This window comes from Gracilinanus agilis, chromosome 2 (assembly GCF_016433145.1).
Source record: "Gracilinanus agilis isolate LMUSP501 chromosome 2, AgileGrace, whole genome shotgun sequence".
In the NCBI taxonomy this organism is placed as follows: Eukaryota; Metazoa; Chordata; class Mammalia; order Didelphimorphia; family Didelphidae; genus Gracilinanus; species Gracilinanus agilis.
This window is the reverse complement of record NC_058131.1, coordinates 482,295,381-482,312,110: the sequence shown is the minus strand read 5'-3', so window position 1 is coordinate 482,312,110 and position 16,730 is coordinate 482,295,381. Positions and strand designations below refer to the sequence as shown.

At 34.9% G+C, this 16,730-nt stretch overlaps 1 protein-coding gene across 1 annotated transcript in view; it reads right to left on the bottom strand.

Moving 5' to 3' along the window:
* Positions 1-16,730, bottom strand: part of TTLL5 (tubulin tyrosine ligase like 5) — a 318,095-nt gene that overhangs the window by 173,420 nt on the left and 127,945 nt on the right. The window contains exons 18-19 of the mRNA XM_044664952.1: positions 16,106-16,263; positions 11,196-11,502 (exon numbers count right to left, since the gene is read on the bottom strand). Of these exons, the coding sequence (XP_044520887.1) occupies positions 11,196-11,502; positions 16,106-16,263 (465 nt within the window). The remainder of the gene's footprint in view (positions 1-11,195; positions 11,503-16,105; positions 16,264-16,730) is intronic.

Below are 16,730 nucleotides of genomic sequence, written 5' to 3'. Positions count from 1 at the left end.
CTAATAATTAGAGAAATGCAAATCAAAACAACTCTGAGGTATCACCTCACACCTAGCAGATTGGCTAAAATAAAAGAAGGGGAGAGTAATGAATGTTGTAGGGGATGTGGCAAAATTGGGACATTAATGCTTTGCTGGTGGAGTTGTGAACTGATCCAACCATTCTGGCTGGCAATTTGGAACTATGCCCAAAGAGCTCTAAAAGAATGCCTGCCCTTTGATCCAGCCATACCATTGTTGGGTTTGTACCCCAAAGAGATCATAGATAAACAGACTTGTACGAAAATATTTATAGCTGCACTTTTTGTGATGGCAAAGAACTGGAAAGTGAGGGTATGTCCTTCAATTGGGGAATGGCTGAACAAATTGTGGTATATGCTGGTGATGGAATACTATTGTGCTAAAAGGAATAATAAACTGGAGGAGTTCCAGACGAACTGGAAAGACCTCCAGGAACTGATGCAGAGTGAAAGGAGCAGAGCCAGAAGAACATTGTACACAGAGACTGATATACTGTGGTAAAATCGAATGTAATGGTCTTCTCTACCAGCAACAATGCAATGACACAAGACAGCACTGAGGGATTTATGGTAAAGAACATTACCCACATTCAGAGGAAGATCTGTAGGAGAGGAAACATAGAAGATAATCAATTGCTTGTATGCATGGGCTGAGGCGGACATGATTGGGGATGTGGACTCGAAACTACCACACCAATGCAACTAACAACAATATGGAAATAGGCCCTGAACAAGGACACATGTTACAACCAGTAGCAATGTGTGTCGGCCATGAGTGGGGGGAGAGCAGGGGGTGAAGGGCAAAGTAGGGGCATAAAGTATGTAAACAGTTTAAAAATGAATATTAATAAATGTTTTAAAAAAAAGAAAGAAAAGAGAGCAATGTAACAAAATTATTTAAAAGGAATTGGCAGCTTGGTAAAAGAGGACCCCAAAAAATTACTGAAGAGAATAACTCCTGAAAAATCAAAATTGACCAAAAAGAAGTACAAAACTTAAAGGAAGAAAATAATTCCTTAAAAATCAAAATTGGCGAAGTGGAAGCTAATGATTCCTCATGAGACATTAATAAAAAAAAAAGTCAAAAGAAATTTAAAAATAGAAAAAAATGGGAAATTAAAAAAAATTGATCTAGAAAAGAGGACAGATAATATAAAAATTATTGGACTAACTGAAAGCCGTGATTAAAAAATAGCATGGGCATCATATTTCAAGAAATAAAAGATCCTAAAATGAAAACTCCTGAGTATGCTCATTCCAAAGTATAAATTCCAGAGCTCCCACGTTAAGAAGAAAATACTATAAGCAGTCAGAAAGAAAGAATTAAGGACTTCTGGGTTAAGATGGCTGCAGAGTAGCTTAGAAGTAGAAGCTTAACTCTTAACTCTCCTAACAGACTGATACATGATAAACTCAAAAGGACACAAAAACCAAATCCAGATGAACAAAGGGACCTCACAGTAGGGCTCAGCATTGAAGGTATGTGGGATTTGGGCATTTCCATGCTATAAGGGGATGAAATAGCTTTCATTAAAATGTGAGCTGATCAACCCACCCCCCCAAACCCACCTACAGTCCCAGAGCCAGCACACAAGAGTTAGAGCAAGCATGGGGGATTCACTAAGTCGCTAAGTTCTTGGCAGCTAACTGTGATCACTAGCGGCTTGCTCCTGAGAGCAGCAAGACTTAAGACTCCAAGAGGGTAAAGAGCTCGGACCTTGAGTGTGGAACTAGAGGGGAAGGTGACAGACTGTGGAAGTAGCTCGTTTAGACTCATAAAGGAGCCTTGGGCAGAGGAGCAAGTAAGGGGACCACCAGGAGGCTTGACCCTGAGAACAGCTAGACTTGAGACCCCAGGAGCCTAAAGAGAGCAGACCTTAGGCTCAAAGATAAAATTGAGAGGGGTGGCACTGCTCTGCGACTCAGGCAAAAACTGCTCCATAGCTCTATATACAGAGAGCCTGCCTGCCTCATCCAGACTTCTGACTGATAAGGAAAAACCAACATAATAATGGCAAGCAATGCCCAAGAACTAACCAAGAGAAAAAACAAGAGGAAAGCATTAACACATGATAACTCTTACACAGAAAAAAATGCAAACAACAGAGCACAGATAGCAGAGGAGGACAAACAAGTAAACACATCCAAACCTTAAAAAATTAAAATTGGTCACAAGCTCTTGAAGAGCTCAAATCTGAGATCACGAGAAAGATGGAAGAGAGTTGGCAAGAAAAGTGGGAAACAGCTCAAAAGGAAATTAACAGGTTAAAAGACAGAAACTCCAAATTAGAGAAAGATGCCCCAAAACAAAACAAAATGATAAGTAAATTGGAGACCCAAATTAAACAGCAGGAAACCAAGATAGAAAAAATTAAAAAGGAAAATCAAAATATTATAGTAGAAAACAAGTCTCTAAAGGCCAAAATTGGGTAAGTAGAAACCAATGATCTCGCAAGACAGAAAGAACTAATAAAGCAAAGTCAAAAGAATGACAAAATAGAAAGAAACATGAAATATCTCACTGAGAGAAATATGGATCAAGAAAACAGGTCTAGAAGAGACAATTTGAGAATCACAGGTCTTCCTGAAAAATCAGAAATTAATAGAAATTTGGACTCCATATTACAAGAAATTATCCAAGAAAACTGCCCTGGTTTCTTCAATACAAGGGAAAAATAGACATTGAAAGGATCCATAGATCACCCTCTACACTAAACCCTCAAAAGTCAACCCCCAGGAATATAATCGCCAAACTCAATAGTTTCCAAGTTAAGGAAAAAATATTACAAGAAGCCAGAAAGAGACAATTCAGATATCAAGGAACACCAATCAGGATTACACAGGATCTGGCAGCCTCCATGCTAAAAGACCTCAAGGCATGGAATATGATCTTCAGAAAGGCAAGAGATTTGGGTCTACAACCAAGGATCACCTACCCATCAAAACTGACTATATACTTCCAGGGGAAAGTATGGGCATTCAACAAGATAGAAGATTTCCATGTATTTGCAAAGATGGGAACAGAACAAAATGGAAAATTTGATATCAAACCACAAAAATCAAGAGAAACATGAAAAGGTAAATAAGAAAGAGAGAGGAAAGAAAGAAAACTCTTATTTTTAAATTTGCTTCTTTACAGGTTTCAATAAGATCAAATTATTTGTATTCCTATATGGAGAAATGTTATGTATAATTCTCAAAAATTGTATTCACTATTATAGTAATTAGAAGAATTAGTCACAGGGAGAGGTTGGAGTACTAAATGGTCTAAGATGATAAAGGGGAAAAAAGGGGGGCGTGGGAAATAGAAGATGGCACCAAGAGAAAGTTGAAGCAATAAGAAAAAAAGGATAATCTATACCACACACAGAGGGCATGGGAAGAGGAGGGGATGAATACTATTATAAGAAGGAGAGGAAGAGAGCATTAATAGGAAATACTTAAACCTTACTCTCAGTGGAATAAACCTTGAGAGGGAAGAGTAGCTATATCCATTGGGATATAGAATTCTATTTTACCCTACAGGGAAAGTCAGAAAGGATAAACCAAGGGGGTTAGTGGGGTGGGGAGTTCAAAAAGGGAGGGGAAGAGAGGAGGAGGGAATTCATTAGGCCTTAAAAATAATAAGAGGGGAACAAAAAGGGAGGGAGCGGAAAAGGAAGTAAACTAAGGGAGGTTATAAGGGGGACTGATTTAAAACAAACCACTGGTTTAAAAGGAAATAGTGTAAGAAGAAGGGGCAAAACTAGGAGAGAATATCAAAATGTTGGGGAATACAAAGCTGATAATAATAACTCTGAATGTGAATGGGATGAACTTGCCCATAAAACAGAAGCAAATAGAAGAGTATATTAGAAACCAAAATCCTACCATATGATGTCTACAAGAAACACAAATGAGGCAGGTAGACATACATAGAGTAAAAATAAAAGGCTGGAGCAAAATCTAATGGGCTTCAACTGAGAAAAAGAAGGCAGGAGTTACAATTATGATTTCTGACAAAGCCAAAGTAAAAATAGAACTGATTAAAATAGATAGGGAAGGTAATTACATCCTGATAAAAGGCAGTATAGATAATGAGGAAATAACAGTACTCAACATGTATGCACCAAATGGTATAGCATCCAAATTTCTAAAGGAGAAACTGGGAGACCTCAAGGAGGAAATAGATAGTAAAACTATACTAGTGGGAGACCTAAATCTTCCTCTATCATATCTAGATGAATCAAACCAAAAAATAAATAAGAAAGAGATAAGAGAGGTGAATGAAATCCTAGAAAAATTGGAGTTAATAGGTATGTGGAGAAAAATAAATACAGACAAAAGAATACACCTTCTTTTCAGATTCACATGGCACATTCACAAAGACTGACCATTTACTCTTAGAGCATAGAAACATGGCAAACAAATGCAAAAGAGCACAAATAATAAATGTAACCTTTTTCAGATCATAATGCAATAAAAATTATAATCAGTAAGAGGACATGGACAGAGAAATCAAAAATTAATTGGAAATTAAATAATATGATTCTATAAAATCAGTTAAAGAACAAATCATAGAAACAATGAATAATTTCATTGAAGAGAATGACAATGATGAGACATCCTACCAAAATCTGTGGGATGCAGTTAAGGCAGTACTCAGGGGAAAATTTATATCCTTGAGTGCATATATTAACAAATTAGGGAGGGCAAAGATCAATGAACTGGGAATGCAAATCAAAAAATAGAAAGGGAACAAATTAAAAATGCCCAGGTAAAAACTAAATTAAGATTATAAAAATTAAAGGAGAAATCAATAAAATTGAAAGTAAAAGAACTATTGAATAAAGAAGACTAGAAGCTGGTTCTTTGAAAAAACAAATGAAATTGACTAAGTACTGGTCAATCTAATTAAAAAAAGGAAAGAAGAAAACCAAATTACCAGTATCAAAGATGAAAAGGGAGACCTTACCTCTAATGAAGAGGAAATCAAGGCAATTACTAAAAATTATTTTGCCCAATTATATGGCAATAAATATAGCAATATAGGTGACATGGATGAATATTTACAAAAATATAAATTGCCAAGATTAACAGTAGAAGAAATAGAATACCTAAATAATCCCAAATCAGAAAAAGAAATTGAACAAACCATCAAAGAACTCCCTAAGAGAAAATCCCCAGGACCAGATGGATTCACAAGTGAATTCTATCAAACATTCAAAGAACAATACTATACAAACTATTTGACATAATAAGCAAAGAAAGAGTTCTACTAAACTCCTTTTATGACACAAATATGGTACTGATTCCAAAGCCAGGCATGTTGAAAAGAGAGAAAGAAAACTACAGACGAATTTCCCTAATGAACATAGATGCAAAAATCTTAAATAGAATACTAGCAAAAAGACTCCAACAAGTGTTCAAGCGGATTATCCATCATGATCAAGTGGGATTTATACAAGGAATGCAAGGATGGTTCAACATTAGGAAAACCATCCACATAATTGACCATATCAACAAGCTAACAAACAAAAATCACATGATTATCTCAATAGATGGTGAAAAAGCCTTTGACAAAATACAACACCCATTCCTATTGAAAACACTATAAAGTATAAGAATAGAAGGACCTTTCCTAAAAATAATAAACAGTATATATCTAAAACCATTAACAAACATCATCTGCAATGGGGATAAATTAGAAGCCTTCCCAATAAGATCAGGAGTGAAACAAGGATGCCCAATGTCACCTCTATTGTTTAACATTTTACTAGAAACACTAGCAGTAGCAATTAGAGAAGAGAAAGAAATTGAAGGTATTAAAATAGGTAGTGAGGAGACCAAGCTATCACTCTTTGCAGATGATATGATGGTCTATTTAAAGAATCCTAGAGAATCAACTAAAAAGCTAGTGGAAATAATCAACAACTTTGGAAAAGTTGCAGGATACAAAATAAACACACATAAATCATCAGCATATTCCCAATATATCGCAGCAGCAAGGGTTAGAGAGAAATTCCATTTAAAATCACGCTAGACAATATAAAATACTTTGGAATCTATCTGCCAAGACAAAAACAGGAATTATACGAACACAACTATGAAACCCTATCCACACAATTAAAATTAGATCTAAACAATTGGAAAAATATTGATTGCTCATGGGTAGGACGAGCTAACATAATATAAATGACCATCCTATCCAAATTAATTTATTTATTTAGTGCTATACCTATCAAACTACCAAAAACCTTTTTTTACTGAATTAGAAAAACCTACAATAAAGTTCATTTGGAAGAACAAAAGACCAAGAACATCAAGGGAAATAATGAAAAAAAATATGAATGAAGGTGGCCTAGCAGTACCAGATCTTAAACTGTACTATAAAGAAGTAGTCATCAAAACAATATGGTACTGGCAAAGAGACAGAAGGGAGGATCAGTGCAATAGACTTGGGGTAAGCTACCTCAGCAAGCCAGTGTATGATAAACTCAAAGAACCCAGCTTTTGGGACAATAACCCACTATTTGACAAAAACTGCTGGGAAAATTGGAAAACAATATGGGAGAGATTAGATTTAGATCAACATCTCACATCCTATTCCAAGATAAATTCAGAATGGCTGGATGACTTGAATATAAAGAAGGAAACTATAAGTAAATTAGGTGAGCACAGAATAGTACACTTGTCAGATCTCTGGGAAAGGAAAGATTTTAAAACCAAGCAAGAGTTAGAAAAAATTCCAAAATGTAAAATAAATAATTTTGATTACATTAAACTAAAAAGGTTTTGTATAAACAAAACTAATGCTACCAAAATTAGAATGGAAGTGACAAATTGGGGGAAAAAATCTTTATAACAAAAAACTCTGACAAAGTTCTAATTACTCAAATATATAAGGAGCTAAATCAATTGTACAAAAAAATCAAGCCATTCCCTAATTGATAAATGTGCAAGGGACATGAATAGGCAATTTTCAGATAAAGACATCAAAACTATCAACAAACACATGAAAAAGTATTCTAAATCCCTTATAATTAGATAAATGCAAATCAAAACAACTCTGAGGTACCATCTCACACCTAGCAGATTAGATAACATGACAGCAAAGGAAAGTGGTGAATGTTGGAGGGAATGTGGCAAAATTGGGACATTAATGCATTGCTGGTGGAGTTGTGAATTGATCTGACCATTCTGGATGGCAATTTGGAACTATGCCCAAAGGGTTTTAAAAGACTGTCTGCCTTTTGATCTAGCCATACCACTGCTGGGTTTATACCCCAAAGAGGTAATAAGGAAAAAGACTTGTACAAAAATATTTATAGCTGCGCTCTTTGTAGTGACAAAAAATTGGAAAATGAGGGAATGCCCTTCGATTGGGGAATGGCTGAACAAATTGTGGTTATCTGTTGGTGAATGAATACTATTGTGCTCAAAGGAATAACGAACTGGAGTAATTCCATGTAAACTGGAATGACCTCTAGGAATTGATGCAGAGTGAAAGGAGCAGGTCCAGGAGAACATTGTACACAGAGACTGATGATACACTGTGGTACAATCAAACATAACAGATTTATTTACTAGCAACAATGCAAGGATCCAGAGCAAGGCTGAGGGACTTATGAGAAAGAAAACTAGCCACATTCAGAGGAAGAACTGTGGGAGTAGAAACACAGAAGAAAAACAATTGCTTGAACACATGGCCTGATGGGGATATTATTGTGGATGTAGACACTAAATGATAACTCTAGTCCAACTATCAATAATATGGAATTAGACATCTTGATCAATGATACATGTAAAACCCAGTGGAACTGTGCAGCAACTACAGGGGTGGTAGGGGTTTTGAGGGAGAGGGAAAGAACATGAAACATGTAACTATGGGAAAATATTCAAAATTAAAATTAAATTAAAAAAAAGAAAGAATTAAGAAACTATGGAGCAACAATCAGGATCAAACAAGATTTAGTAGTTGGCACTAAAAAGAAGTGGAGGACTAGAAATATGATATTCCAGAAGGAAAAGAAGCTGGGATTTCAATCAAGAATAGCCTACCCAGTAAAACTCAATACGATCCTACAGGGTGAAAAAAAACCCTAGGACATTTAATGAAAAAGAAGATTTTCAAGAATTCTTGATGAAAAGACCAGACCTATTGGAAAAATAGAGCATTCAAACACAAGGTCTAACAGAGGGGGGTAAAAAAGGTAAAAATGAATCAGAAACCATGAGAAACTTAACAATATTAAACTGCTTACATTTCTGATACATATAATGGTCAAGAACTTTATCATTAATAGTGCAGTATACTTAGAGAACATAAGAGTGAATCTGTTTTGTGGGGATCATCTCTAAAGAAAAGTGGAAGGCTGAGAAAGAAGGATGTACTGGGAGGAGGGGGAAGGAAGAGGAAGATTGGGGTAAAACATGTCACATAAAAGAGGCAAACAGGAAAACATTTCACAGTCAAGGGAAAATTGAGGGAAAGCAGGCAATGCTTGAATCGCAATCTCATTTGAAGTGGTTCAAAGAGGAACAAATACACACACACAGAGTGGGGTAAATAAATTCATTAATCCAATGTAAGCAGGAGGGGAAGGGGCTAAAAGACAACAGAGAGGGTGCTAAGTTATAGAGCAGATTAAGGGATGCAGTAGTCAGAAGCAAAACAGACTTTTAACAAGGACACAAGATTAAAAAAGTCACAAATAAATAAAAGAGAATAGGATAACTGGAAATATGTAGTTAGCAATTATAACTGTGAATGTGTGAATAGGATGGATTAACCCATAAAGCAAAAGAGGGCATTAAAATGAATAAGAAACAGGAGTCTAACAATATGTAGTTTACAAGAAATATACTTGAAATGGAATGACACACACAGTTAAAATAAGGGGCTAGATCAAAATCAATTATGCTATAGTTGAAATAAAAGAGCAGGGTAGCAATCGTGATCCTAAACAAAGCAAAATAAAAATGGATTTAATTAAGAGAAATAATCAGGGAATCTATATTTTGCTAAAAGGTACCAAAGGTAATAAATTAATATCAATACTGAACATATATGTATCAAATGACATAGCATCCAGATCCTTAAAGGAAAAGTTAAATTACAGGAGGAAATAAACAATAAAACAATACTAGTAAATTACTTCAATTTACCCCTCTCTGACCTAAATAAATCTAACCACAAAAGAAATTAAAATAGAAATTAAAGGGATGAATAAGTACATTCTACCAAACATTTAAAAAACAATTAATTATAATAGTATATAAACTATTTGAAAAAATAAGTAAAGGAGTTCTACCAAATTCTTTGACACAAATATGATTTTTATTTTTTAATCAGGAAGAGACAAAATGGAGGGAAAAGAACAAACTACTTAACTAGATTTTTTTCAAAATCATAAATGAGAATAGAATTTATTATTTCATAACTTTTACTAAGAATACTCTAGATATTTGACAAGAACTACTGATAAAATTGTTAAGTACTCTGATGGAAATTGGATTTGGTCCAACAAAATCTTACAGTAAGTTCAAAATGGATATAACATGAATATCAAAAGTCCAAACATAAATTTTATATTTATGGGTAGGAAGAGAATCCTTAATAAAACAAGAAACAAAGCCAATCTCCAAATAAATATATAAATGCAGCTAGGATATGAAGGGAAGTTATTAACTGGGGAAAAATTTGTAAATTTTATTATCTAATTATCTCTGGTAGGGTTCTGATATACAAGATTATATATAGAGAACTATGGCAAAAGTATATAAAACCAAGAGTCATTATCTTCAATTGATAATTGGTCAAAATAGGTGAATAAATTGATATAAAAAGAACAATTGCAAGCTATTAACAATCTAGTGAAAGTCTTTTTCAAGTTGAAAGCAGTAATATTAGAAAAGATTTTTTTTAAAATGAGAGAAATGTGAATCAAAACAACTCTGATGTTTCATTTTACATTTAGTAAACTGGAAAAGTTAACAAAGAATGGAAATATTTAATCTAAGAGTGGATGTAGATAGACAATCACACAAATGCACAATTGGTGGAGCTGTAATTTGGAGAAAAATTTGCAATTGTTAAAAAGTTTCTAAAATGGCCATGCCCTTTGACCCAGAAATAGTTATTTTAAAGAGGCTGAAGACAAGAAACTAGGTTACATATATACTATTTATAAGAATACTTTTCGTGGTAGAAAATAACTAGAAACAAAGTTGATAATCTATCTCTTTTGGAGAACAGCTAAATAAACTATTATTTATTGGAATTATTGGAATATCACTTGACCCATAAGAAATAATGAGTATGAAGAACTTATGAGAAAAATGGGAATATTTATATGAATTAATACAGCATAAATGAGCTAGGAATAGGTAAACAATAAACACAACTACATAAGGTAAATGGCATGAAGGAAAAAATTAAATTGAACTCTGTGTAATTAAGATAGACACTCTATGCCTCAGGGAAGAGGTAATGCATTTCCTTTGATAGAACACTTCCTTCATAAATGTGGAAGGTCCACAGGTGTAGAATACTGCACATGTTTTTTGGACTTTTTCAATGTTGTCTTGAGTTTTTCTCTTTTTCTTTTCTCTTTTTTGCCTTTAAAATATACTATTTGTCATATGGGCTGGCTCTCTAAGTAGTGAAAGGGAGAGGGTTTTTAGACAAAACTATGATAATGTAAAAAAAAAAACAAATACATGAATAAAAATTAATTAAAAAATTAAAAAAGGAAGAAAATGTATCTCCCTCCCTCTTCAGAGGTGAGGGCCTGAGAGTGTGGAACTAAACATATGGCTTATTTTATCCTTTTTTGCCACTTTTCCCTTTATTCTTTTTAAATTTGTTATGAGATGGTGTACTGGGTAGGATAAAGGATGAGTGATACATATAGAGTGATGAGAAGATAAAAGATATCAATAAATTTTTTAAAGGGAAAACTCCTCAAATGTTTCATGTAGAGACTATTTCTAATGGACTAAATTATATCACCATGTGCCAAAGACAAAAAATACAATTTAAATCTACAATGATTTATACTAATGCATATGATGGTGGAAGAAACTCACCTCTTGAAAGTAGTATTAAGAGAGATCTTATCTTGTGTATCTGAAGGAGTGCCCTACTCATTATTCAATTGGGTTACAAATTCGTTTTTTGAAAAGGGGACTCACCTGAGATTTCCATTTTCTTGTAGAATCTGCATCAGGTTGAATGTGGGTTCTGTCTGCTGAATTTCAGCCTTGGAGCAAGTAGTAGTTTCTCCATTCCATTCAGGAACTTTCAAAGGATTTTCTTTGGGGGATGTTTCTACCAAGGCAGTAAGAGAAGGTGTATATTTGGCTTGATTTTCAGCAAGAGACCCTGCAGAATCCTCTTGGGATGCTTCCTGTTCTTCATCTTCATGATCTATTGGGTCGTCCTCTTCTTCTTCACTCTCTGTCTCAGTTTTAATAGAGATTTCAGCTGGCTGTGGCATCACTAAAAAAGAAAACCCCAAATGCTGGTGAAAAAAAAAAACCATATGGGTTCTTCTCTCTCAACAACTTCTGATAATACATACAAGCATTTACATTAATTTACAAATAAGATAGAAAAGTAATAACACAGAAGTATGTCTATGCAAAATCATATGCATTTCTAATGCCTTCATTAAATTTTACCTAGTATACTGTCACACTGCCAAAGGACAAACTCATTGAGCTTCACACACGAAAAAATCTTAAATCTACACTTATAGGTTATTTTTAATAGTTTAATGTGAAAAGAAAAAAAAACTGTTTCTTAGACTTATACTTGCAAAGAGAATCACTGCTCAGCTTTACACTTAAAAACAAACTTGGCAAATATAGTTTCTAAAAAGGAGACAATGCCAGTTATTGTTTCCTGTTTTGGACGTGATGATGTTTTCAATGTAAAGCGCTGCTTTAAGTATGAGCCAACTGGGCTTGGCTCTCTCTGGTATGAGGCAGACAAGATGGAAGGAGATATGGACTGGCAATATTTTTGAAAGAGTCAGGCGTGGTCTTATATATTTTTACCAACATGGCCATGGTAATTAAAATATTACTTTTCCTCATAATATCAGCTTTTATCATTTTTAATTGTTACATTTCTCGCAACCACATTGGAAAAGTAGCTCTCAATTTTTTAGATAGCCTACCAGGCCATGTGACTCCGAGACCCAGAGCCTCGGACATGCTCTTTTTCCGCACTTGCTCCTCTCCCTATTCTCCCTAGCCTCGAGGCTGCTTTTCAGGGAAAAGGGACAATGGCTTTACATGCCCCTGGGCTTCTAGTACCTTTGTCCAGTGGGGGGGGAGGGGGCCTGGTCTTAAAATTTTGCTAAATCCCTTACTTGTGGCCACTCCTGATTTTCCTGATCCCTGACTGAGAACTCCTCTACTTTTCCTGACTCCTGATCCCTGGCCTCCGCTTTTCCTGTTCTGACTGCCTGCGGACTTCTGAGATTTCCCAGCGACCCCTCGCGACCCCTGCGACCCCCCCCCCCCTCGCCTCTTCAGAGACTGCTTCAGATTTGGGAAGTATTGCCCCCACCTTGTTAATGACTTTTAACCTGAAAGAAGCTTTTACCTCAAATAACGCCCTCCATATGGCTTTTTGGGCACCTCTCCCCAGCGTGGATCTCCGAACCTAAGTTTTTCCCTAGCTCAGCTAGCGTTTACTCTTCAATCGGGCCGCATGGCCTATTTCAAACTTTCTTGGGATTATTTCAAACTTGAAACTCAGGGGAACTTTGAACTTTAAAACCCTTAAGCTCAGAGCAGAGCCTGGTTATAAGGACCTTGAATTTGGACCAGTGGTAGATTTTAAAACCTCAGAACTGAATGGGTTTTATTTCTGTTTTAAAGAGACTCAGTGTCTTACTGTATTTTGCTGATTGGTTTTGTGAATTTATTTTGTCCTTTTTTGTTGATTTTCCTGTTGCACTGAATCATTTTAAGGTAATGAAGTTTTTGGCTGCTAGATTAATTCTGTTTCTGATTTATTGTAACTCCCAAATAATGAACAATCTATTAGAACTGGTAAAAGAGGTTTTTTTGACTGTATAGCTTGTTATCTGGTACTCATATTGTATTTCCTAATTTATTTAAGGTTTCATTTTTTACTGTATCAAAACAATGCTGTTCTCTGTACCATTTATGAACATCTTACACATTTTAAAATTGTAAATTGCCTTATGTATACTGGATTAGCCATCTAACCTATAGGAGCACATCACTTAAGATTTTATTCTATCTTGATAATTGTGTACAACCTTGGAGATTTTGATACCTTGAGATTTAAATTTTAATTTTGTGAGAAGTCTTTAAATTTTACTTAGATCCTAGCCCCTTCTGTATAAATGATAAGGTTTTTATATATTTATTTTAAGGAATTGTTGTCTTAAAGGATATTTTATTGTGAAGAATTGTTGTCTTTTATATATGTTTTAGCCTGCTTTTATCAGAAGGATCTAGAATTCTTAAGGATAATTTAGAACCAGAAGGTTTTTTTTTTTAATCAGAATTTTTTTTTAGGCTCTGTCCCACAATTGCTATGGAGGTAGTAACAGAATTACTTGTTGAGAAGATATCTTAGCCAAGGTTTGAATTTGTAACAAGTATACGATTTTTTTAAACATCATAGCAAGTGACTGTAATAATGGGTTGTTTATTGTTTTAAAATGTGTTATTAGAAATTATGGTACTCTATTTGAATGTGCATTGTGAATCTGTTATTTTGTAAAACCCATTTACACTCACAACTCATGCAAAGGCTTAACAGGAAATGAATCTCATTTTTGGGTGAAAAACCCTTCACTAGTTCTAAGGTATTTATTTTTTGATTTTTAAATCATTTTATTTTTCCTCCTTACATGTGCAATGCAATATTTGCTCCTTTCCCATTTTTTTAAATCCTTGAAAGTATTGTTTCCTTATTGCTTTTCCTTTTAAATTTTTTAATGAGAGCATTTGATTTTTTCTTTTTTTTCATCTTGTGTTAATTCTTTTTTTTAAATTTTACTGTGATATAAGCTTAATGCAAATATATATTTGCTATAATATTAATGCATACCTGAAAATCCTGAGACTATGGTAACCTGCCAATTATTGGTAAATATTATGGGACTGTGATTTAATGTCTTTCTGTCTGATTTCAGGAGAAGTGCTAAAAAGAGCCACGAGGTCTTAGAGACTGACTGAGAATCTGTAAAGAGCCAAGGAGCAAAAGGTCATGCAGATCATGGATTGCAGAAGTTCTATGCCAATACTGAAGGGCTTGAAACTGGGGTTTGAGTTTTGGAGTCAGCTTTTCTAATGCTTAGAGGCTCAGAGCCCCCCTCAACTTAAATTCCTAGTGAAGCACCTAAGATTGGCTATTATTGGCTCATTCCCTGAGAAGGTGCAGGGAAAATCAGACCAGAGAGATATTCCCCTTATATATATAGAGAGAGAATGGCAATTTTATACATATATATATATATATTTAGAGAGAGAGAGAGAGAGAGAGAGAGAGAGAGAGAGAGAATGGCAATTTTCTATAGTCCTGGCCCTGAATGGGTACTTGCAAACTGCTTAAATCACTTTAATTGGGCCTTGATTCAAAGGCCTGTTATAAGTTTATTTTTCCTTACATTTTTGCACATTTTTACATTTCATTCACAAGTTAATTTTTTTCTTTTTTTATTTGAATTTTATTCTTTTTTTTTATTATTGTTTCTTTTGCCAATTGATTTCATACAACCCTGTGACTCAGCCATGCATCCTTAGCTGACCTGAGGTACCCTCTTCAGGGGAGAAATGTGTTATTTAAAATTTTTCTCAGGGGTGTGTGTGTTTTTATAATCATAATGTCTGAATTATAATCTATAATACAAGTTAATTTCAACTCCTTTAGGAGTAATCTCAGGAGGGTAATGTTAATTCTCAGAAGGGAATGCATGTTTTATAACCTATAACGTAAAGTTTAAATTCTTTGAGAGTAACTGCAGAATAAGGATTGTGCCATCTCCCCACACCATGAAGATGCCTGAAGAGCCTTCACTGGATTATGAAGATCCAAATTTGAACTTTGGGGTGCAGTTGATTGAACTATGGGGAGTCGAATGAGTTGAATGCATTTGTTTTGAATGTATACTTCTTATGCCAATAGGAGACTGCCCCAAATTGCCTTTTTGTCAATGAAGCTAGCTTTTATCCTCTTTTCTTTTATCCCCAATTTTCAGTAATTTAGAAGTTGACTATGGTTTAAGATCCACCGAAAAAGACCAGTCTTTTTCACCGGATCTCAGGGGGGTAATGTGTTATTTAAAATTACTGGGGTTCTATTTAGAAGTATTAAGCCTCGAGATATGTAGCATCTGATAAACTTCCTGTGGACATGTGGGGGACTTTGAGACTACATTTTCCATGATGCAACAGGTTTCCTGTTTTGGATGTGATGACGTTTCAACGTAAAGCCTGGCTTTAAGTATGAGCCAACTGAGTTTGACGCTCTCTCTGGTACGAGGCAGATAAGATAGAAGGAGATACGGACTGGCAGTATTTTTGAAAGAGTCAGGTGTGGTCTTATATATTTTTACCAACATGGCCATGGTAATTAAAATATTACTTTTCCTCATAATATCAGCCTTTGTCATTTTTAATCCTTACAGACAGAGAGGTATATTTCTTTATTCCAGGTGCAGGAGGAGTGAAATACTTTTACTCTCCCAAGCTCAAAGCAGCAAAACAGCCTACTACTCAATCATGAATCAATTAGAACTGTAACTATTAAGGGCTACATTCAACATATAAAAATCTGATTATTTCATAAGTACCATGTATTAATGTAATGCTCTGTGCATAAATATGTGTGCGTGTGTGTGTGTGTGTGTACAATATCTCCCTTACTGTAAAGACAATGGAAGGGAAGATTATTTTTTTTAATCTCTTACAATTCCCATGACATTCTATGGCTCCACAAAAGATCAAGTAACCATAAACAATAGTTCAGAAGGACCAACTATGAGGTTAGATAACTTATTCTGTCAAGACATCAGGCTAACTGAGTTTGGTTAAGACGAACAGCATATTTGTACCTGGGTATTTTGGTCTTAGTGACCTCAATCTGCCATTCCGTCTTCTGCGTTTTCGTACCTCCAGGGAAAGGAGCTTCCTTTCATAAAGAGCAGCATGTATCTTGGCCTTCGAATTCATATTCTCAACCTTCATTTCTGGCCCTGCATCAACAGCCACTCTGGGAAAACAGCAACCCAGCACAAACTTTATAAATTTTTCTCCTTTATTTCAATGCCAAGCCTGGTGGAGGTCTATAATGATAAAAGACTGACCCAGTGACTCTAGGGAATTCTAAAATGTTTGATAGCTAATCAGAAAAATTGGGAAAACCTGTCTGAATTAGTGAAATGTTTGAATGAGCTATTTTTTAAAAATATTTTTTATTATTTTTAAGTATATAAACAATAGCATTAGAAGACTGCATTACATTAATGAGGAGGGTCCCAACTCCTTTCTTGTTAAGAAGTTATTTTATTCCAGCAAAATCCTATGATTAAACAAAGGTAGGGAAGCTAAGATGGTTGGACAAAAATCTGTGAGAAAAAGAAAGTGGAGGAAGAGGGACCGCATTGTATGTGTGTGAGGGGGAAGAGGGAGTGGAATACTGGAGCTCTTAGCCTATAATCTATTAGATGATGGAATCCC